This window comes from Pezoporus occidentalis, unplaced genomic scaffold (assembly GCF_034315485.1).
Source record: "Pezoporus occidentalis ecotype Australia unplaced genomic scaffold, CSIRO_AGI_Poc_V1 ctg46, whole genome shotgun sequence".
In the NCBI taxonomy this organism is placed as follows: domain Eukaryota; kingdom Metazoa; phylum Chordata; class Aves; order Psittaciformes; family Psittacidae; genus Pezoporus; species Pezoporus occidentalis.
Genome location: NW_026915791.1, coordinates 6,806,407 through 6,828,456, shown reverse-complemented (window position 1 = coordinate 6,828,456; position 22,050 = coordinate 6,806,407). Strand labels below are relative to the sequence as shown.

The window sequence follows — 22,050 nt, the reverse complement described above, 5'->3', positions numbered from 1 at the left end:
TACAGATTCTTTCACTGAAGTTGGGTAGCTTTTTGTTAGGACAAGGGCAAAAATTATATTGAAATAAATGGCATTCCTAACTGGTAAAATTGATGCTTACTATGTTCTGGTAAGTACAGTTGTTCTTCAGGCTGCTGTTGGTACCGGGCCATGTTAAGACAGTAAACAGTCATGCTAATATAGAAGGGTATGTCCTGTTGTTCCTGAACTAGGAACAGATGAAAAAAGTAACAATATAAATGCTTTAGGATGCATGATTTCCTGAAGGTATTTGCTTCAGTATACAGTATTCTGGAGTTTACATTGAAATCTGAATTTCAGATGAAGTAGTAATTCAGTGAGCTAATGCAAGTTTATTCCATGCTGTTTGTATTAAGTTTATACTTCAAGAAGATGATTGATTTCTGCATGATAATTGAGCATCTACCTATCTTCTTCATAGGGAGCTAGGTAAAATAAGCTCAGACACTAACGAAGTTTAGAGCTATGCCATATTTATCTGCAAGTTTGACTCTCAGTTACCTCTGGAGTGTTGCTTAGAATTAATGCTTTCCATTATGTATCCAATTCATATTGCGAGTTATACAGTGGAAAATGACTATGTGCTTCCTGAATGTGGTGTACACACCTGTGAAACAAGGGTAGTTTTAATCACTTTTCATATACTAAAAAAAGCATTAATTCTTCATTTTGCTAAAATGGATGCAAAAGATGGGTCTTCTCCCATCCACCTTCATCAACTAGTGATTCATTGCTATGAATTCAGAGTTCTTGCACATTTTAGGTTTCCTCTGCTTGGTTCTATAAACAGGTAGTGGCTAGTTGAGTATTGTTTACTCTCTGCACAACATACTATGCTTTTTGGGGATTACTTTTCTGTTGCAGTACGATTTAGCAGCTTCTTAAATTCATATTTTCCTAAATTCCTGTAGAATCTATGTATGTTAAACTGTAGTTCATATATGAACTATATACTTCCTAAAGTAATGTAAAAACTAGATATATGAACCATACAAAATATTTAAACCTGCAACAGAAAACTCTCACATTTTCTAAATACACCACAATGCAAGAGTCATTGCAGTATATTACCTGTCCTTAAGGCTGCTGCCCCCCTCTGAAGGGATACAGTGGGGTACTGACATTGTTCTGATCTGTCTGCAGATAGAAGTATGTGAAGAAAAAGCTGCTGCTGTTCTTCCAGCTTCTTGTATCCAGCAGTTAGACAGTGGTAACTGGAAAGAGAGGCTTGCCTGCATGGAGGAGTTTCAGAAGGTAAGTGTGTATCAGTGGATAAGAAGAGAGGCAGGTAGGGAAAGGGAGTAGTGATGTCAGCAATTCAGATGGATTAAATAATACTTGTAAAAGACAAATGGTTTACATGGTTTAAATTAGCTCTTATTCCATAACAATGAAGTCTTTTATTCTAATGTAGATAGTTATGCTTTATTAAAAATATTTGTATGTGGATTGAGAATGCATGATGGGGGTTGTTTAAACACCAAGTAGCTCAAAAGCTTAGTCTCAGAGACAGCTAGGTTTAAACAGAATGTTTTGCAGTGACTGGGCAAAACCAGCTGCAAGTAAGTCCCTGCCGATTGCATGTTAGGCAGCAATTGATTATGCTACTGAAAATTTGTTTGGCAAATAACTGATGTTTGAAGATACAATACCTGCAGTCTTCTCAGCTGGTAGCGAGTGCTTCATGTAGTCACAAACAAAAAGGTATCATGTGTTGCTCAGTGTGAAGCCTGGCTTTCTTCCCATGGTATCCATCATAAGACCTTTGAGAGTTCACAAGGGGCATCAACTGTCAATGTACAAATAAGTTGGTACTGCTACACCATTATAATTGTGACTGAGTTTTAATATATTAATGGAAAAGGTGATTGGCTGAAGTGCTGCTGCGGGAGCCAGCTTTGCTCAAATGTAAGGAAGTTTCAGTGGAATGGCTAAGCCTAGTAATAAGTAAAACAGTAATTTAGATTACATTCAGGCTTCGTCATGTAATCAGCATCCTAATGTGAAAGGAGCACAATATAAGGCTTTTTTGGGGGGGGGTGGATGTTCTTTTTATTGTGCTGCTGTGGTTTTTAGTTTGTGCTGTTCACAGGGCTGGAATGGTGAATAGTGGTTTTATGGACTTTCTAAAGAACCTAGAAAGTATAGTGGTATGAATGATATAGTTCAAACCTTATCTCACTACCTGTAAAATGGGCTCCTTGTGAAAGAGGGTCCTGCAGTAAGGCTTTTCAGGTCAATTCTTTTGCTGAGTATTTCTGCAACTTAGGTCAGTATTAAGAAAATACAGGACAGTTGGGGTAACTTTGTGTTTTAGGTTTTGTATCACTTGTGACCCACTGGCTAACTTCATGTTTATCCTTTAGGCTGTTGAGCTTATGGAGAGAAGTGAAATGCCTTGCCAAGTGCTGGTAAGAATGCTGGCCAAGAAACCTGGCTGGAAGGAAACAAATTTTCAGGTAATGCATTATCCTTCAGTAATTAACGGTCTGTATTTGTGCTTAATGTAAGCTGTGCTTCCAGCTAAAAGGCTTTAAGTACATTTATTATGTCAGTGATGACAGTCCCAGCACCCTGACCACAGCTCTATTTATAGTCAATGAGAATATAAATTCTGAAATTAGATTTGATTTCTGTTCATAGTTGAGGCAACGTTTGAAGATAGCTAGGTGTAGATGTATGTCTGTACAGGTGTGCAGGTATATGTATCTGTATATCTAAGTTCTAATATAGATAATGGCTGCCCAGTATTCTTGATTGTATATGTATATATCTATACATACATGTATTTGTGTGTATAGACACAATTTGTGTAATCACACAAAACTGTAAATGTACAGGTGTGTGTATAAAAATACGTATTTGTGTACATAAATGTTGTTTGTGTGAATCCAGTTCTGTTTTCAAGTGTATATATACATTTGTGTGGATAAACAAATGTCTGTGTGTATGCACAATACATATATTTATTTTTTATATATCTATAAATACATAGAAGAAAAAACTTGGTGTAAAATACACAAAGGCATTACTAACTTCCTTGCCATTATGGTCATTCCAGGTGATGCAGATGAAACTGCATATAGTTGCATTGATTGCACAGAAAGGAAACTTCTCCAAAACTTCAGCCCAGGTTGTGCTGGATGGTCTTGTAGACAAGGTCGGTGATGTGAAATGTGGGAGTAATGCAAAAGAAGCCATGACAGCAATAGCAGAGGCATGTCAGTTGCCATGGACTGCTGAGCAGGTGAGTGAGCAGCAAAGGTATTATTCCGGTAAATAAAGCCAGAAATATGTGGGGTGTTTTTTCAGTCTGCGTAGTAAATCCTAAATCTTTGATTTTTCTCTATTGCCTGGAAGCGATTGGTTTGCTCTCAAGATACCACCTAAGGCAGAAGATAAATACAAGTTCTTCCAAAAGAGGAAGTAACAAGTAGTAAATAAGTATTTGGCTGAAATACTGCCAAAACAGGCACACATCCATAATGAAGGTATATCTCTGGCTGCCTTGAAGTACTACAGGAATTTCTGTTTAGCTTCACTTGCAGTTGTATTCTGCTACAGTGACACAACATGTTTTTCCTTGTCTGCTTCTGTTCACTTTCAATGTCCTGTGTTTTTTTTGCAGGCATCTTCACTCCTTTGCTACCATGCTTTGTTACCTGGTTTGTCAGTGAGAATTTACTGAACTGTCTTCTGTTACAGGTTGTGGCTACGGCTTTCTCTCAAAAGAATCCTAAAAACCAGTCAGAAACCTTGAACTGGCTTTCAAATGCCATTAAGGAGTTTGGCTTTTCTGGGTATGTCTTTTAAGTAAACTAAGAGAAACTTGAATGAAAATGTTTCTAAGCTAGGACTAAGAATTTGTTCTCTGTGGAACTGGCCTGAAGAGGAGGGGTGGCTGCGAGTACAGCTGAACTCTTGTTCCTTACTCTAGCTCTGTTGAGTGCTCTTCTAGCTTTAAATGTGTAAAGATAAGGTGCTATTACTATGAGGTGCTTTACTCATTACTCAGCCTCCTCTGAAAAGCATTTTTGTTACTTTATATACTATAGGAGTGTGCTGGGCAAGGAGCTCTGGTACTGCATGTCTGCTGTTTCTGTTGTGTGTGAATACACCTGGAACCTAGGTGGATCACTGTATTTTACAGACATTTTCCTGTTGTCATTATAGCATTCTTGGATATAAATTATATTTATTGAATTGATTTTTGTACTAGGCTGATCTCCAAATTGACCTTTTTCAGTAGCTGTTTATATAGCAACCATCTGCATGGTACCTGTGATAGTACTTAAGTGCCTATCTTCTGCTTGTAGGTTAGTTGTATGAATCTGTTCTCAACACATTGTTCTCTTTAACTTACGATCTCGTTTTTTATGGTGCTTTCTGTGTGTTTTACTTATGGGAGATATCTTTTTCCTACAGATTGAATGTCAAAGCTTTCATCAGTAATGTGAAGACTGCTCTTGCTGCTACTAACCCAGTGAGTACATTTAGAATTTTGAACCTGAATTATTATCAATCCTGAATTTGAAGACTGAATGCTTTTATCCTCTCTTGCAGGCTGTAAGGACTTCTGCCATTACCCTGCTGGGAGTCATGTATCTTTATGTGGGACCTCCTTTGCGAATGTTCTTTGAGGATGAGAAGCCAGCTCTTCTCTCCCAGATAGATGCAGAATTTGAAAAGGTACAATGTGTAGCTCTCTTACTACTAAGTATCACTAAAACAACTTGGAAACTTCAGTAGCTGTGATCTGTAGTAATATTGTGATCTAACCTGTGTTTTTATAAGTAAACCAGATTTCTTAAGACATCTCACCAAAGCAGCTGCAAACTCACTGTGTCTGGCTATGCCAATGGTCACTTTTCTCATGGCAAACTTGAAGTTTCTGGTTTTGTTTGAACAGCAGAATGTTTAAAAGTCTGTTGCCCTGAGAGCACGTTCATATCATGCAAGTGTTTTCATTTTTAATGTCAAATACTGTAAAACAGCTGTTTCCGATTTGTGTTGCTTGCAGATGCAAGGGCAGACAGCACCAGCCCCAACTCGTGGGATTTCCAGGAATAGTGTGGCGGGAGGTGGGGATGATGCTGAGGAAGAGGAACAAGAGGATGTTGGGAATGATGTTGTGGATCTCTTGCCAAGAACAGATATTGGGTAAGTTTGGATTCTACAAACTGAAGACATACTTCCATTGCAATTCAAAAGTCCTTGTTTATAAACAGTTTCTCAGCAGAGATCTGTAGTGTTAAAGCACTACAACACTACAAGACACTAAAAGTAAGAAAATGGGCTTTTTACCTTTTTTCTCTTACAGTGAGAAGATCACAGCTGAATTGGTGTCTAAGATTGGGGACAAGAACTGGAAGATCAGAAAGGAAGGTCTAGATGAAGTGACAAGCATAATAAATGATGCTAAGTTCATACAACCAAACATAGGAGAACTTCCAGCTGCTTTGAAGGGTCGTCTCAATGACTCCAATAAAATCTTGGTATGTTATTCAAAATCCTATTTCAGCTGTTTCCAGCTTAGAACTTAAAACAAGCTATTCATGACTTCTAAATCTTGCTTATTGCTCACTCTATTACAATGTCATGAAATCAACAGCTGGAAAACAATGAACTGTGTCTTTCTTGATCATTATATATCTGCCTATTTATAAAATACTTGCCTTTGTCTTCACTTTGTGTTAAAAGGCCTAAAAAATACCAAACCAACCAAACAAGCTTAAATAATTGCTCTGCTTGTGACAAAGGTATCCCTTGTTTGAAGATATTCTTAGTTAAATTTTATTTTATTTAGAATATAGAAATAATTTAGAAATATCTGAATAGAAGATATCTCCTTGTGTGGTGAGTTTGAAGTGTGGCATAGATACCATTGAGCAGGCATTCTAAAGTAAAAGCCTACCTATAGAGCAGTGTTACTTTTCCCCATATAACTTGGAGTTCTGGAGTATTTTAGTCAAAGCCTTTTTGTTTCTGTGCAGGTGCAACAAACCCTGAGCATTCTTCAGCAGCTGGCAACAGCAATGGGCCCCAATATCAAACAGCATGTGAAAAATCTGGGCATTCCTGTCATTACAGTCCTAGGAGACAGTAAGGTAGGAACTCAACAAGTTCACTTTGCTTTTTGCCACTCACCGAGCTGTGCTTGAGAATAACTATTGCTGTTTGGACTCTCTTTTGAGAGGTGGATGTGGGTGGTAGTTAAAACTTCTTTGGAGTCTTAATGTCTTTGAAAGGTTCTTGCCTAAATGACAACTTATGACCCAAATACAAATGTCTGTCTGAACTATATTCTGCTTGAGATGTATTCTCCTGCTTGTAAATAAACCCAGTCTGTGGCATAATTCAGCTTTTAAATGAAATGTGGTGATTTTATGCGTACTTCTAAATATACTGTGTTAGATGCTAATCAGGTTTGCAAGTTGCTTGTGGAACTTCTGTTCTTTTAGCATATCAGCATGGATTCCAGTGTACATTCTTGTGTTTGTCACTGTGTGGGAGGCCTGTAGGTAGAAACAGGACACTCACAACTGCCACTGAAGCTAGTAGAATATCATTGTTGAGCTTGTCAAGATGTTGTGTCAAAATCAAAGCTTAGGACCATGGGAAAAAGCTATTTGAAGCAATTGGGCAAGGAGGCTGCTTCTTGTTTAGACATGCCTGGATGTTCCCTTTGCCTTTAGAATTAATCCATATTAAAGCAAAGTGAGTCTGTCTTGCATGATCAGCTTGCCTCAGAAATTCAGCCCACAGGAGAGGATCATATGTATGGAGTCATATCTGTACTAATAATATTTTGAAGAACTGTGGTTATTAATCATAGAATCAGCTTGCTTGGAGAAGACCTTTAAGATCATCAAGTCCAACCAGTATTAAGTATTCTGTGTGACTTCCCATAATGTCAAAAAAGGCTGCTGTTCCAAATTTTCCTTGGGGGGGGGGAACCCACTAAAGATGGAAATTAATAGGAGTTAGAGGGGGCACCCCTGCTCCTGACTTGACTTTTTGCTTGTGTGTGTCTTAAATAAGAGTGCCCTAATAACAGGCTTCATAACCCACTTGCCTTCGTTTATGAATGTGCTAAGTCTATTTTAAGCACTACATAAATCACTAACTATAGTCTTTAGCCTGGTTGAGAGTTAGGAGATTCTCAAAATTCTTATCAATGACTGGCAGCAGAAATGAAGTGCTTGTTAAGATATGCTTTGTCCCTCTTTATTAAACTTGCCTATTATAAATAATGATAGGTAAGTATAAATGCTAAATTTGGTGATTTCTGCAGCTGGTACCATCATTAAAACTAAATTCTTCTGAACTGTTAGACCTCTCAGGCAGTGAATAAAAACAGATTTCAAAGCCTGTAATGTAGAAGCTTTTGCTTTTTGTGGGAAGGATGTGAAACTATTGCCTCTTCTGTTGTAATCTTCTGACCCCTCTTTAGGATTATTCTTCTTAAACCTTGTTCTTGCTGCAGAATAACGTTCGTGCTGCTGCACTGGCAACTGTGAACGCGTGGGCTGAACAAACTGGCATGAAAGAGTGGTTGGAAGGGGAAGACCTGTCTGAGGAGCTCAAAAAGGAAAATCCTTTCCTAAGACAAGAGGTAGGCTTCTGTTACATAAACTTACGTGTGTCTAATGAAAACCTTACTTGCTATGGACCGTGTTTATCTATGCAGGCTGAAGTGACACGATGCTGCCATTGTATGAGTGAACAGGTGGCTGTGTCCTCATACTGACATAAATTTTAGACCTCAATGCTAATTACAAGCTTTCTTCCTGCATGGTGGCTGTCATGCAGTTCCCAATGCCTCTGAAATGAAACTTTCATCTGTTTTGATGAATATTTCAAGAGCTAGGGTGTTTTCCCTCAAATTAACCACATAGTAATGAAGACCAGAACTGGAGGCATTAATATGTTTGATGCTTATAAAGTACAGCTGGAATTCTGATGTACTTTTCAAAAGGAAGAAACAGTCTGTGCAGCCTTAAGAGACCAGGCTCCAAATTTGAAGATAGCTGTGTATTGACATATTGTACTTCATTTTTAATTTTCTTTCGTTGCTAACATGAAGGTTGATGTTGGTTAAGAGTATTTGTCTGAACAAAGGTTGGACTTGGGTTTTTTCCTACTTCAAGCTATCTGAAGGACTACTATTCAGGCTCTGGTGGCCTAACAGCACACTGGGAGTGCTGCTTCCAAAGCTTTTAAACTAAAACTTCCTTTCAGCTTCTTGGTTGGCTGGCTGAGAAGTTGCCTACCCTCCGCTCTGTTCCTTCTGATCTACTCTTGTGTGTGCCTCACCTCTATTCCTGCCTCGAAGATCGAAATGGGGACGTGCGTAAAAAAGCTCAGGATGCCCTGCCTTTCTTCATGATGCACCTTGGCTTTGAGAAGATGGCAAAAGCCACGAGCAAGCTGAAGGTATTTCTGTCACTAAGATTAAATAATGTGACCTTGGATGAGTAGATATTAAGTCACATTCACAGTCTAATGATACACTGTCTTGAGTCATGTAAGCTTGTCTGCATTGATTATGTTCAGTGAGGGGGGCTAAAAATAGTGGCAGGAGGCTGTGAGTTGGAGCTTTCTTTGCTTTAGAAAGACTGCTGCCACAACCCCAGGTTTGTCACTTCAGGAGTTTGACATTTATTCATTCTGCTTTTCCCAAAATGCCTATCTGCAGGTAGTTTTTGTACCAGTTACTGATCAACTCTATACCTTTGAACACGTGCTTTAAGGTGGTTTTTAGCAATTTGGTGTGTTTTATGAACCCTTGAGTACTGAATCACTGTTGGGGCATTGCATTAATGTTGTAGGACTGCTCAGCTAGAACTGGTTGCTGGTTCATCTGTTTCCCATAGGTCTTGCAGAAGAGACTTAATGGATCTTAATGGTTTCTCGGAACAGAAATATCTGAAAACATTGGTATATCAAGATTAAAGGTCCTGGAAGATGCTAAACAGAAAATAGCTTGTGTTACACTACTTCAGTGTCTCTTGTCTATGGCATGTTCTCTTCTATGTATTAGTAATCACTCTCGCTAACCTTTGCAAATTCATCACTTTGTTTTTCTCCTCCTGTTGTTCTCTAGCCAACTTCCAAAGACCAGGTACTGGCCATGCTTGAGAAAGCCAAAGCCAACATGCCAGCCAAACCAGCTGCTCCTGCTAAGGCATCTTGCAGAGGGGCAGGGGGTGCAGCTCCAGCCAAATTCCAACCTGCATCAGGTAACTGCTCTTGCGTTCTGGGACGTGACTGAGAACAGGGTGGGTTTTGAAGCTTTTTGGTGTGGCATGCCAGAAGAAGAAACATATTTAGGATAATTCAACATAGTTATGAATTCAGCATAGTTATGGTTACAAATAGCTGTGTAACCTAGTGAGTGCTGTCTGCAGTTCTGGTCTTACTTGCAGTTGAGTCAGCTTCCAGTGTAGGAGGGTTTTTACTTTCCACACAACCATCTGTCAGCTGCTCTTTGGAAATATCAGCTTGGTATTGAAACTAAAACCCATGGACTAAAGGGCTTGGGACTTGGTTTGTTTTTTTTTCTTTTTCTGTAATAATCTGATTTTAACAGAACATTTAAAACATTCACTGTGGGACTACCAGAATGCCGGTGCTGATGCAAAAGAGGGTACCAGGATAGCAGGATTGGGGGACAGATGATTTGAAGAAGCAATCCTGCCTTATCTCTGGTGGGGCTAACTTGCCTGCTCAAACTGGTATAAACACAGCTCTAGGCATTAGATACACACACATCCCCCAGGACAGTGTATGTGTGTGCATTTTAAATCATTTTGGTAATAAATCTGCTAACATCTTAATTATTAGAACTTTACATGCTAACATGGAATTTGAGGAACTTTTCATGTGTCTAAAATCCTCAGACATTTATGTTATAAACTGTTCATGGATACAATTTGCATATCTTCTGTGTTCTAAGAATGAAAAACTGTGCTGACCTAAAATGGTCTTGTTGCTTATTTGAAATGGGTCTTGTTTTTCCAGCATCGGCTGAAGATTCAGGGTCCAGTTCTGCAGAATCAAAACCTGATCCCAAAAGAGCAAAAGCAGGAGGAGCTTCTTCCAAAGCTAAGGTATGTTAATTTCTTTTGCTTATAAAATCAGTTCTGTGAAGTGAATATCTGTAATTCATTAATGTGTTGCAGGTAAGAGTACAGCCCTTGCTAGGGACTGCTTTTACTGAGAGAATCTTTATGCTTATCTGAGTTCTGAAATGACAAGTGTTGCCATAGAGTCTGTGTTGTCAAAAATACAGTCTTGTGAGCAGCTGAGTCTATTCTAAATCTGCTTGCCCCCCTTGATTTCATGCTGTTGAGGATTCATTCTTACCATTGCGGTTCCAGTGTTACACTTTGAACAGTAATTTTGAACCTCTGTATCAAGAGAAATTAATCTCTCCTTTACAGTATGAAGGATAAAACATTCCTAGTCATCAGTGCAAAAAGGGAAGGAAGATGCTTAAAAGCATCATAATCTCAACTGGTTAACTTGAATTTGTGGTTAGTGTTTTTTCTGGTTTGTGTTATTGGTATTTTTGCTATTAATTTTCAAGTTTGTCCTATGCGTATAACTAAAAAACCCCGAATACGGTCCCATTGCCTCCATTCTCTAAGGTAATGCTGCAGCAAGAGTATTTGATGTAGGTCCAGATTCATGGCAGGAATGAATGGAACAAACCTTGAAGGATGTTGTAGATTTGTCTAAGTTGATTATATGAAGTCAAAGCTCTAATGCTATAGTTAATTCCTTTGCTGTGAACACATGGAAAGGTTTGGAATGGTAAACAGCTGTCTAACAACAAAGCCTTTTCTGTGGCTTATTTACAGCAGTCAGGTGTTAGTAGCAGTATGTCCAAGGGCAATACCAGCCTGTCCAAAGCTAATACAAGTTTCAGCAAAGGCAGTACCAGTCTGACAAAGAGCAGATCTATCAAACAGGTACCACACTGGGTTTTAGGGATGTGGGTGGGTGAGTAGTGCACTGGTTGAGAGTGGTGTGTCCTATTTCACAGGGTACTACTGCACACACTGTCATGGGTATTGCTTCCACAGCAGCTGAGCACATACTTCTAAAATCCTAGTCAACTTTATTCTTCCAGCTTCTCTCTGGCTCTTGTACAATGGGCTGCACTTGTACACATAGGCAGCATGAGTTTGGCTGGTATCTAATGCTTGCAAGTGCTGGGGCTGAGGCATGTGTCTTGTGTTGCCTGTTAATGCCTTGCTTTTTTCAGGGTGTACAGGGGAAGAAAGTGCTAAGCAAGCCTACTTTGAAGGAAGATGATGATAAATCAGGTCCTATTTTCATCATAGTCCCAAATGGGAAGGAACAGAGGATGAAAGATGAGAAAGGTCTGAAGGTGAGAAAAACCTGAATGTATTCACAAGTTTTGAAGGAGTAATTTTATCACATTCTGCTTTTTAATTTACAATTAAACATGCTATGGCATGACAGTGCTAGTCTGTATAGCCATCCCTTGTATTGACTACCTAGTTCTTTAGTTGACTTTCACAGGTCAACACCTGGTTTACTGTGGTGTTTCTCTTCTGGTTCACAATTTTTGTGCATTTATGCAATCTCATAGAAAGCCAAAGGTCTCTTTACAACTTTCAAGAGATGGTCTTCAGTTGTGAAGCATCGTCAAGGTTTTACCTGAAAACTGTTCACTAATTTTGGAGTTCTAGTATATATTGTAAATGTTTTAATGTACTTATTTTGAACAATCCCACTTGCCAAGCTTGCTTTTTGTAGGGAAATTCTTACTTAAAACATGCATGTTATTTGTAACTTGCTATAGTAAATAGATATATTTATAGCTTGAAAACAACCACTTTAGTTGTTAAAAACTAAGAAAAAGGCCTAAAGATAACTGTTCTAAGTAGAGAAAATCTTCCATGTAAGCCAAGGTGAGCAAACGCCACTGACTTTTTCCTATTACTTGATAATGAGAAGAGTTTGAAAATATATTCTAAAGCAGAATTGAAAGGGATACAATTTGTAGGTTCTTTCAAGAAGAGTAAGTATTGCTTGCTTTAAGTTCCAAATGCTGCCTTTTACAGGTGTTAAAGTGGAATTTCACTACTCCCCGTGATGAATATATTGACCAGCTAAAAACTCAGATGTCCAGTTGTGTGGCTAAATGGCTACAGGATGAAATGTTTCATGCAGACTTTCAGCACCACAACAAAGCACTGGCTGTTATGATTGAGGTGAGTTTTGGGTCTGTGGTAGTAGATGATGTTGTATAGAATTAATCTCTTCTATGAAAGGTCATGCTTCAATTAAAATTGGACAGGAATACCATGAGGAGTCAGGGGCCATTGTTCTGTGAAGTTGAATCCTTAACCTAAATAGAAATAATTTTCAGAAGAATGAAGAAATTTGTATTATGATGGTTTCTTGGGAGAAGGGAAAACATCCCCACTGGAGACTTCTCTTACACTTTCAGAAAGCTGTAAGTTAAAAGTGAGCACTTATAACTCTAGGAATCAACCAGTAAACGTAGACATCAGGCATAGCACTTCCTTCTTCTGTTCTTTTGTTGAATAGTGTGTTTCCTTCTGCACAACCTCCTATTTTGTTTTGGTTGTATTTTCTTCAAGCACTTGGAAAATGAAAAAGATGGAGTCATCAGCTGCCTGGATCTGATATTAAAATGGCTTACCCTGAGGTTCTTTGATACCAACACCAGCGTTTTGATGAAAGCACTTGAATACCTTAAGCTGCTTTTCAATTTGCTGAGTCAAGAGGAGTATCACCTTACTGAGAATGAAGCATCCTCCTTCATCCCATATCTTATCCTAAAGGTACAGTTTACTGTACAGAAACTAACCTTATTTTTCATGAGGAATATAGCAGGATACCATCACATGATGTAGAATGTTAAATACATTGGGAAGGGAGTTAAAACCAGTTGGCAGCTGGTCACAAGTGGTGTTCCTGAGGGCTCAATATTAGGGCCAATTCTGTTTATTGATGATCTGGATGAGGGGATCAAATGCACCCTCAGTAAGTTTGCAGATGGCACCAAGCTGTGCAGCAGTGTTAATGTGCTGCAGGGTAGGAATGATCTGTAGAGGAATCGGGACAGGCTGGACTGATGGGCTGAAGCCAGCTGTGTGAGGTTTAACAAGGCAAAGTGCCAGGTCCCACACTTGGGTCACAACAACCCCATGCAACACTATGGGCTTGTGGAAGAGCAGCTGGAAAGCTGCCTGATGGGAAAGGACCTGGGGATGCTGGTCAGGAGCTAGCTTGTGCCCAGGAAGCCGAGGCCAACTGCATCCTGGCCTGTATCAGAAATAGTCTAACCAGCAGGGCCAGGGAAACAATCATCCCCCTTTATTTGGTACATTGTATTTGGTGAGGCCATACCTTAAATACTACATTCAGTTCTGGGCTGCTCACTACAAGAAAGACACTTTGGTCTGGAGTGGGTCTAAAGAAAGGCAACAATGCTGGTGAAGGGTCTAGAGAAACAAGTCTTATGAGGAATGGCTGAAGGAACTGGAGTTGTTTATCCTGGAAAAAAATGAGGGTCAGGGGAGACTTTACTGCTCTATTACTACCTGGAAGGAGGTTATAGTGATGTGGGTGTCAATCTGCCAAGTAACAAGTGAGTAGGATGGGAGGAAATGGCCTCAGCTTGTACCGAGGAGTTTTTGGTTGGATGTTAGGAAAAAGTTTCTCACCAAAAGGGTTGTCAAGCATTGGAACAGGCTGCACAAGAAAGTGGTTGAATCACTGTCCTTAGGAGTATTTAAACAACTTGTAGATGTGGCACTTGGGGACCTGGTTTAGTAGTGAACTTGGTAGTGTTAGGTTAAAAGTTACACTTCCTCTTAAGGGTCTTTTCCAACCTAAATGATTCTCTGATTCTACATTGCATATTTGCTTTTAAAAGCTGTTTTAGAGGACTTTTGCATTGAGAATAATTCTGCCTTTCCTTGCGTTACTTGGGCAAATGTGTAGTATCATGAGACTAATTTTTCCCCTTTTTTTGGTTCTCCCACTAGGTAGGAGAACCGAAAGATGTTATCCGCAGGGATGTCCGTGCCATCCTGAACAGGATGTGTCTCATCTATCCAGCCAGCAAGATGTTCACTTTCATCATGGAGGGGACAAAATCCAAAAACTCAAAACAGCGTGCAGGTGGGAACTGGGCAATTACAGAGTATATCATCTTGCTTTTGGGTGTCTTTGTACCTTCCAAAGATGAGCGATTCAGCATTAAGGTAGTCTCCCTTGAGTAGGCTTGTTATCCTAGTGAAACAGTATTGGGTTGAATGGTGACAGTAGTATTGTCCAGGTGGCTGAGGGAATCAGTTAATCTGATAAAGACTTCAGAAATAAATGTCTTTACACTGTGTATCTTACTTTCATTATAGAAATTACTTGGTGTCTGTAGCTCAAACAACTTCCTAGTCACCTTGAAAATATCTTATCCTGGTATAACCAGAAAAGTAAATTACATACTGAATGGAGCATTGCAAGCTTACCAGCTGTCACATCTTCACCTACATGTGAAGTTAACTGTAATGTTGCTCATATGGTAATGGGAAATATTTGAAAGGTAGAGAGATGACTGACAGCTTTGAGATGCTTACCTGTGTAAAGTAGTCTGAACCATTAGTTTACTATTCACTGCATAAGTCATCTGGAGTACATGTGTCATCAACACCATGGTTGATGCTTCTCTACAAATGTTCAAGTTGTGCAAGCGACACAAAAACTGGGAGGGTTCTTTTCCCAGCAGCTTTATACTTGAAAGTGCACATGTAATTTTCTTATTCCAGAATGCCTGGAAGAGCTTGGATGTCTGGTTGAATCCTATGGCATGAATGTATGCCAGCCAACTCCAGGGAAAGCCTTAAAAGAAATGGCAACTCATATTGGTGATAGGGACAACACTGTGCGTAATGCTGCACTGAACACCATCGTGACTGTCTACAACGTTCATGGTGACCAAGTGTTCAAGCTCATTGGAAATGTGAGTGTAACTGGACATAATCTTATATTCTTTGTTATTTTTCAAGTCCTTATACTTTTGGAGGGAATTAGCACTGTTTTGCTTGTGGTTGGTTGTGTAACATCTTGCTGTTGGTGTTGAGCACTTGCTTTATAGTCAGTTGTATGGATAACTAACTTGATCAAATAAGGCAGTTACTTGCGCTCTGTTGAGTACTTGGCTCTTTTATGCTCATCTCCACCAGTTACTTTGCGGTTGAAGTTTGGTAAGTTTAGCTTGTTTGCTTTGTCTTCCTGCGCTGTGATGCTAAAGGTCTGTGTCAGTACTGTGTTGCTTTGGATTTTACTGCTGCTTTGTTCTCTGGAAATCATACTTGGCCGTGTCATCTAAAGTAGAGTGAAAGTTTAAGGTGGCAAAACTCACTTTCTAGTCTCCAGCAGTGGCAAGCTATTTGGCTGCGTCTACAGTTTACCTTGCATAACATTACGTATACTGAGTTCTAACCTGAATTAAGGGCTGCTAGGCCATTTTTTCCTGTTCTCTTCTCTGAATTTGAGCTCTCAATGTTTCTAGCAGCACTGAAACTGATTGGAGCATGATAGATACATTAATGCCTGTATGACTTTTTGTGTTGTAGGTTTTGGGTTTTTTTCCCCTTTTTCTTTCCAACTTCCTGAAATGTTGGATTTCATTGACCCATTTTCTCTGGCAGCCATCCCCATGAGAATTAATGTTGCATTTTCATTAACATTTTAGCTTCCTGTCTTACTTTAACTATTGTTCAGAGAGCAGTCTGTCCCCTCCTTAATAATGCATAATCCATTTGCTTTTCAATTTTCAAGGTTAAAGAAAGAATTGTAGCACCTGAACTATCCAGCCCTTTCTAACTACGGCTTTCTGAGCTTCAGCATGGTCCATCTACTCTTAAAATGTATTGCTTTTCAAGACAGTTTCTAAATCATAGGGATGTTGGAGAGTGCTTCCCACAGAATTGTCGTGGCTGGCTTTGTTCAAATGCAGTTACTAGTAACCCTTGGTTCTGTAAGGCAGATAAATGATTTGTCTCGCTGCATGAGTTTGAATGTGTAATTGGCCGTCTTTGTGTTCAGTTCAAATTAGGAGTACATAGAATAGGTCAGTTATTAGAAGGACTTGGGCTTCTGCGGCTGGGTTCATAGTGTTAAAGCACTGCTTGGGCTCAAATAGGGATATAAAAAGGTTGGGGGGGTTTCTTTGTTTAGGTTTTCCAGCAATGCAAGCAACTATTATAAACACATGATAGCACTGTAGCTTGAAGAGTACTTTTTTTCTTGGAAATTATGTGGGCTAGAAATAGCTGCATTCATTGTTACAGCTTGTCAACACAGGTTAATCAGCTCCTTGAGGTAGCATCTGGCAGTCCAGAATGGCCCTATTAGTTTGCTGCTAGATGGTGGAACTCGCAGCTCCTACCTTCGGTATTAGAGATCTTCAGTCTGCAGTTATAAGTGGTATACCTCCTGTAGGTGACCCAGGCATCTAAAACCTATGCAACTCAAGTTGAGTGAAAGCATTGTGTGTTGTAGCTTTCTGAGAAAGACATGAGCATGCTGGAAGAGAGAATAAAACGTTCAGCCAAGAGACCATCGGCTGCTCCAGTGAGACAGGCAGAGGAGAAACCTCTACGTGCTCAAAACATCAGCACTAATGCCAGCATGCTGCGGAAGGGACCAGCTGAGGACATGTCCTCCAAACTCAAGTATGTATTGATACATCGTGGTCTGCAGCCTGCATAGTGTATGTGCTACTCTCATGTCTGGCGATGTTCTTTCAGTTCTTGTGTCATCATCTTTGCATGTTGTGGAAATTGGCCAAATAATATAAGAAACAAAATGTCTGAAATTTTTTTTGTCTTGTCTGTCTTGAAATCTTTCTAAATGGTCTTGTGCCTTTTTTCACTGCTTCTCCATGGACAGAATTATGTATCGCACTTATAGGATGTAAGTACTGCCCACGAACTCCTTGGTAGCAAGGCTCTTCTATCATTCCATTTCTATGCTAGTCATCCCTTCCTGACCGTGACAGGTTGACAGTGGCCAGTTCTACATTATTTATAGGTCTCTGACTTAAACCAAAACTATGTGTTTCTGTCAAAGGTGGCTATAGACCAAACTGCAGGCAGACGTGGCACTTCCATGTTAAGCAACTGTTTAGGAATACTGTGAGAATTTGCTGTGCTACATTAAACTTGGTATTGATTGAACCCTGGTTTTAAATTGTCAGGACAAACATAAAGCACAGAACTGGGTGAGCATGTGTGAACTGTGTAGAGCCTGTGGCAACAGTACCAGATATAAAAAGCTCAAACTGTATTCCTTGCCGCTGCTCACTGTCTTAGAATGAAAGTTCCTGTTGAGAACTACGTATTGGAGTATTTCATTGAGGAAAAACCTACTATGCAGCACAAGTCATGTGGGCTGCTGAGAGTCCCAAGTTCAGATGAGCTTGCAAGGTTGCATATGCGTCCTATCCATCATTTAAAAAGAAAAAACCACTTTTGAGCATTATATTCCATTGATACCTACCCTAGTAATCTAAAATAATATCTCTCAGAATGAACCAGTGCACACCTAACACAGATGCAGGAGGTCTTGTGATGGGTTATAAGAGAAACTAGGAAGGCCAAGTAACTAGCAGTTGCTCATCTGGCCTACAAAACCTTGTTTTACTAATGGCAAGAGGAAGGGCAAAGGGGGCTATGTTAGAGGGTTTGAGTGAAATCAGAAGTCCAGAATCTATGCTATTCAGAGAGATTTAGGGCTAACAGGGATGCTAGTGCCCTTGCCTCTTGTGTGTATGTAATAAACACCTCTCTCCTGGTTTCTGTAGCCAAAATCGCAACATGGGTGGGCATGCGGAGACAGCACATACGGTTCCACGGGAGTTTCAGCTGGATCTTGATGAGATTGAAAATGACAATGGTACTGTCAGATGTGAGATGCCAGCACTTGTACAGCACAAACTAGATGACATCTTTGAGCCAGTCTTGATTCCTGAGCCAAAGTAAGTCTAGTTTGAGTTCTCCTTATGCGTTTGTATAGTGAAAGGATCTTGCATTTGTAAATGCAGCATCGGTGTCTTTAACAAGTAGCGCAAAAGACATGTTAAATTATTCCTCCTTGAGTATCCTCTGTGAAGAATGAAATACTTTTATCTCTAAACCAATATTGAAATATAGAAGTTTAATGTGAATTGGAGCCATCCCTCCAGAGAGTAATGAATCCTCTTTTCTTCAACTGTTTAGGATCCGGGCTGTATCTCCACACTTCGATGACATGCACAGTAACACAGCTTCTACTATCAACTTTGTCATTTCCCAAGTAGCTAGTGGTGATATAAATACAAGCATCCAGGCTCTGGCACAGGTAAGTGAAGTAAAATAGCAACTGATCACAGTGTACCAAACCGTCTGCGAGGGTGATGAGTTGCACTGTGGTGGAGCAATCGTGTCGGGTGACATGGACTCTGCTCAGAACTCCCTGATGACAAAACTAAGTGCACAGGGGCCATCTGACTCGCTTTAGCAATAGAAATTCCATGTGGATGATGTAGAATAGGCTGTTAACACACAAGCATTACGGAAAAAAAATGAAAAAGCTAGTTAATTCAGTGAGACTTGACTATTAAATGCTAACTGTTTTGTGGATCCTGAGCAAATGATTTGTCTTGCCTCATAGCTTTTATACTTTTCTAGGATAGCTTTAACTTCTTAGAAGTATTCTATCCAGGAGATTTCATAAAGCTGTTAATTCCAGAATTCATCCTGCAACATTTTGTTTTCATTTGCATATGAGATAGGATTGGAATTCTCTAAAAGATCATTAATTGGTTGTAATGGGATTAGCAATAGAAGTCTGGCTATGGATTTTAGGTGAAAGAATAAAAGTGCCTTGTCAAACGGAGTTGTCGGAGACTTTCTATAGATAAGTCTTTCTTTAAATCACAGTTATTTTGCACTGTTTGCATTCTGTTGACTTTGATATTTTGTTTTTAAATCTTAGATTGATGAGGTTCTCAGACAGGAAGACAAAGCAGAAGCAATGTCTGGCCACATTGACCAATTCCTAATAGCTACGTTCATGCAGCTTCGGCTAATCTACAACACGCATATGGCAGATGAGAAGCTTGACAAAGATGAGATAGTCAAACTTTACAGCTGTATTATTGGGAGCATGATCTCGGTAAGGCTTTGACCTAAGCGTTAAGGTGAAGAGGGAGCGGGGAAGGGAAGAAGGTCTGTTTGCTTATACAGAATACAGCCACTCTTAACCCGTCACACTTTAATATTAAGCTCTAATATTCCTTACACCTTGAGTGCTGAGCTGTATACTTTAGGGGACAAAGGGGATGTCAAATGGTTTGACAGTGTAGTTTAAAGGAATGGCTGTATTAAAGCAGGAAAAGCTCCTAATATTTTTTTCAATTTGTAGCTATTTCAGATCGAGAGTCTCGCTCGAGAAGCCTCCACTGGTGTGCTGAAGGATCTAATGCATGGTCTTATTACATTAATGCTGGATTCTCGGCTTGAAGACCTTGAGGAGGGTGAGCAGGTCATCCGATCAGTCAACCTACTGGTAGTGAAAGTCCTGGAGAAGTCTGACCAGACCAACATCTTGAGGTATGTAATAAAAATTGGGCGATTACTGCTTCTCTTCACCCATTCTTGTGTGTTCCCTGAATGGTAAAGTTTTTGTTAGCCATTCTGTAGGCAAAGAATGATGTCTAGAATAGTTCAGCCAGTTAATGAAGAATTACCACCAGTGGTGATCAGAATATGACTGCACAATCTGCACAGCTGGAGGCAGGCTAAGCGAACCAGTTTAGGATGATTCTGTATGCTTTGTAATTCAGCAGACTGCCTCTTAACTCTTGCAGTGTTCTAGAATGATAAAGAGCTCATTCACACCATGACTAACCCCAGTTTCTGCTGTTATATTCTGGGGTCGGGTGGGGGGAAATGGCATCTTTCTGTGCATAGCACTTTTACCTTTGTAACTATTATAAATTTATTCCTTCTAGTGCTCTGCTGGTTTTGCTCCAAGACAGCCTGCTAGCAACAGCCAGCTCTCCTAAGTTTTCAGAGCTTGTCATGAAGGTGAGCCTGTAGTAGAGGTTTTGAAGTTAGGTGATTTATCTGAATTAGCTTGGCTGAAACAACAGATACGTATTAAAATAAAGAAATTGGTGACCATAACTTGAAACATTTTTGAACTCTTATAATCTTACAATTAGATGTTACATATAGTGATGTCATGTATGCCAGGAGGGGAGCTTTACACCTGCTAGTAGTTTATAAAAGCTCATGTGTACTAATACAAGCTCCATACAGAGGCGTGTGGTCACCTGGTGGGCTTATTTGCTTAAGCACAGCACTGTACCATGGATTCAAACAGTCCCAGGCTGGAGCCGGCTTGTATTATGTTATTGCTAAGGATAGGCAGAGAAAACATGCAAATGTCTGCATTCAAGGCATGGGTATGATCTTGTTTTATAGTACAACACCCTTTTGTAACTGGCATCTTTTAAAGACAACTTAGGTGTTCTTAATGAGGTTAAACCTAAAGAAGAAATATGTGCGTGTGTGACTGTACATAGCATATATGCGTTATCTGCTGAAATTTCTTCATGCAAAGCATTCAGTTTCCATATACTGGTAGAGAAGTCAGCATTACTTTTATACATCAGCTCTGAAGAAGGATCTGAGTATGTCCAGCTAGTTACAAAGAGAAAGCACATACTAATACAAATGTAGGTTGAGCAGACAAGTATGGTGTGTGCCTGAATGTAGTAGCGGAGTGAAGTGGCTCGAAGATAGTTTTGTACAATCTCTTTATATAGTTAAATACTTCTTCCTTGAGTTGTCTCACTTTAATTCACTCTCTTGTTCCAGTGTCTGTGGAGAATGGTGCGTTTGCTTCCGGAAACCATTAATAGTATCAACCTGGATCGGATTCTACTGGATATCCACATCTTCATGAAGGTCTTCCCCAAAGAGAAGCTGAAGCAATGTAAGAGTGAGTTTCCTATAAGGACACTGAAGACTCTGCTTCACACTCTGTGCAAGTTAAAAGGGCCCAAGGTCAGAGCAGTCACTAGTCTGTCTACTTTTGAACTGGATTCTTATGCAGTCTCTAAAGGTTTTCCTTCTGTTCTTTCTTAAATTATTCCCTTTTTTCTCGTTTTAGATCTTGGATCATTTAACAATGATAGACAACAAAAATGAGTCTGAGCTGGAGGCTCACTTGTGTAGAGTAGTGAAACACTCCATGGACCAGAGTGGAAACAAAGCTGATAAGGATACAGAAAAGGGAGCTTCTCGCATAGTAAGTAATGAAATATGTTGGTAGGGAGGGGAAATGTAAGGCAGGTTAAGGTTTTTGTGATTGTGAAATATGAACTAGTAATTGCCTTTCTGGCATCCAACTAATGTTGGAAACGTTCTTCTAGTTTTGCTTTCGTTTATGGCTGCTTTGGCAACTTGCAGCGTGTCTTTGTTATTACCTGAATGTTCCATGCATATCCCAGGATGAAGTATTCTCCAGGATATTCAGGTGTGCAGCATAGGTTTTACGCTGCCTGATACTGCATTTGATCTACTAAAAGCTAACCATACCCAAAACAGGCTTTAAACACTGACTTTTCAGGAGTCCTAGAGCTTAATGATATTCTTGCTCTCATTCTGTGTAAATGGTGGTTAGGTAAAACTCTTAACTGCTTCCAGGTTTTCTTCATCTTCAAAGCTCTGTATCCAGCTAGCAGGTCTGAGGACATTGTAGTTCTGTCTAATTTCCTCTCATTTTATTCACTTTGTTTTACAAGCGTCCTTTGATTTCTTTTATTTAGGAGGAAAAGGCTTCAAAGGCCAAAGTGAATGATATTTTGGCAGAAATATTTAAGAAGATTGGCTCCAAGGAGAACACTAAGGAGGTAAGTGCTCCCTTCCTGCAAGGCAGAAAGCATGATACATTAGAATGGTGGATGCA

At 39.7% G+C, this 22,050-nt stretch overlaps 1 protein-coding gene and 1 non-coding gene across 7 annotated transcripts in view; both read left to right on the top strand.

Annotated features, from left to right (window-relative positions):
* Window positions 1-22,050, top strand: part of CKAP5 (cytoskeleton associated protein 5) — a 51,744-nt gene that overhangs the window by 23,550 nt on the left and 6,144 nt on the right. For 2 of the 6 annotated variants that reach the window (XM_062635850.1, XM_062635849.1), the window contains exons 15-43: window positions 1,165-1,275; window positions 2,388-2,480; window positions 3,083-3,268; window positions 3,727-3,821; window positions 4,447-4,504; window positions 4,585-4,710; window positions 5,042-5,181; window positions 5,342-5,516; window positions 6,015-6,128; window positions 7,508-7,636; window positions 8,263-8,457; window positions 9,128-9,263; window positions 10,045-10,133; window positions 10,887-10,997; window positions 11,294-11,419; window positions 12,120-12,269; window positions 12,663-12,866; window positions 14,076-14,211; window positions 14,856-15,049; window positions 16,594-16,766; window positions 16,984-17,007; window positions 17,897-18,070; window positions 18,312-18,432; window positions 19,069-19,248; window positions 19,498-19,685; window positions 20,087-20,162; window positions 20,958-21,146; window positions 21,253-21,390; window positions 21,911-21,994. In XM_062635850.1, the coding sequence (XP_062491834.1) occupies window positions 1,165-1,275; window positions 2,388-2,480; window positions 3,083-3,268; window positions 3,727-3,821; window positions 4,447-4,504; window positions 4,585-4,710; window positions 5,042-5,181; window positions 5,342-5,516; window positions 6,015-6,128; window positions 7,508-7,636; window positions 8,263-8,457; window positions 9,128-9,263; window positions 10,045-10,133; window positions 10,887-10,997; window positions 11,294-11,419; window positions 12,120-12,269; window positions 12,663-12,866; window positions 14,076-14,211; window positions 14,856-15,049; window positions 16,594-16,766; window positions 16,984-17,007; window positions 17,897-18,070; window positions 18,312-18,432; window positions 19,069-19,248; window positions 19,498-19,685; window positions 20,087-20,162; window positions 20,958-21,146; window positions 21,253-21,390; window positions 21,911-21,994 (3,915 nt within the window). The remainder of the gene's footprint in view (window positions 1-1,164; window positions 1,276-2,387; window positions 2,481-3,082; window positions 3,269-3,726; window positions 3,822-4,446; window positions 4,505-4,584; window positions 4,711-5,041; window positions 5,182-5,341; window positions 5,517-6,014; window positions 6,129-7,507; window positions 7,637-8,262; window positions 8,458-9,127; window positions 9,264-10,044; window positions 10,134-10,886; window positions 10,998-11,293; window positions 11,420-12,119; window positions 12,270-12,662; window positions 12,867-14,075; window positions 14,212-14,855; window positions 15,050-16,593; window positions 16,767-16,983; window positions 17,008-17,896; window positions 18,071-18,311; window positions 18,433-19,068; window positions 19,249-19,497; window positions 19,686-20,086; window positions 20,163-20,957; window positions 21,147-21,252; window positions 21,391-21,910; window positions 21,995-22,050) is intronic. The other 4 variants (XM_062635851.1, XM_062635853.1, XM_062635852.1 and 1 more) reach the window with 4 other exon arrangements.
* LOC134172651 (small nucleolar RNA SNORD67) lies at window positions 18,478-18,587 on the top strand. Its single transcript, XR_009967976.1, has one exon. It is a non-coding gene; the product is annotated as a small nucleolar RNA SNORD67 (small nucleolar RNA).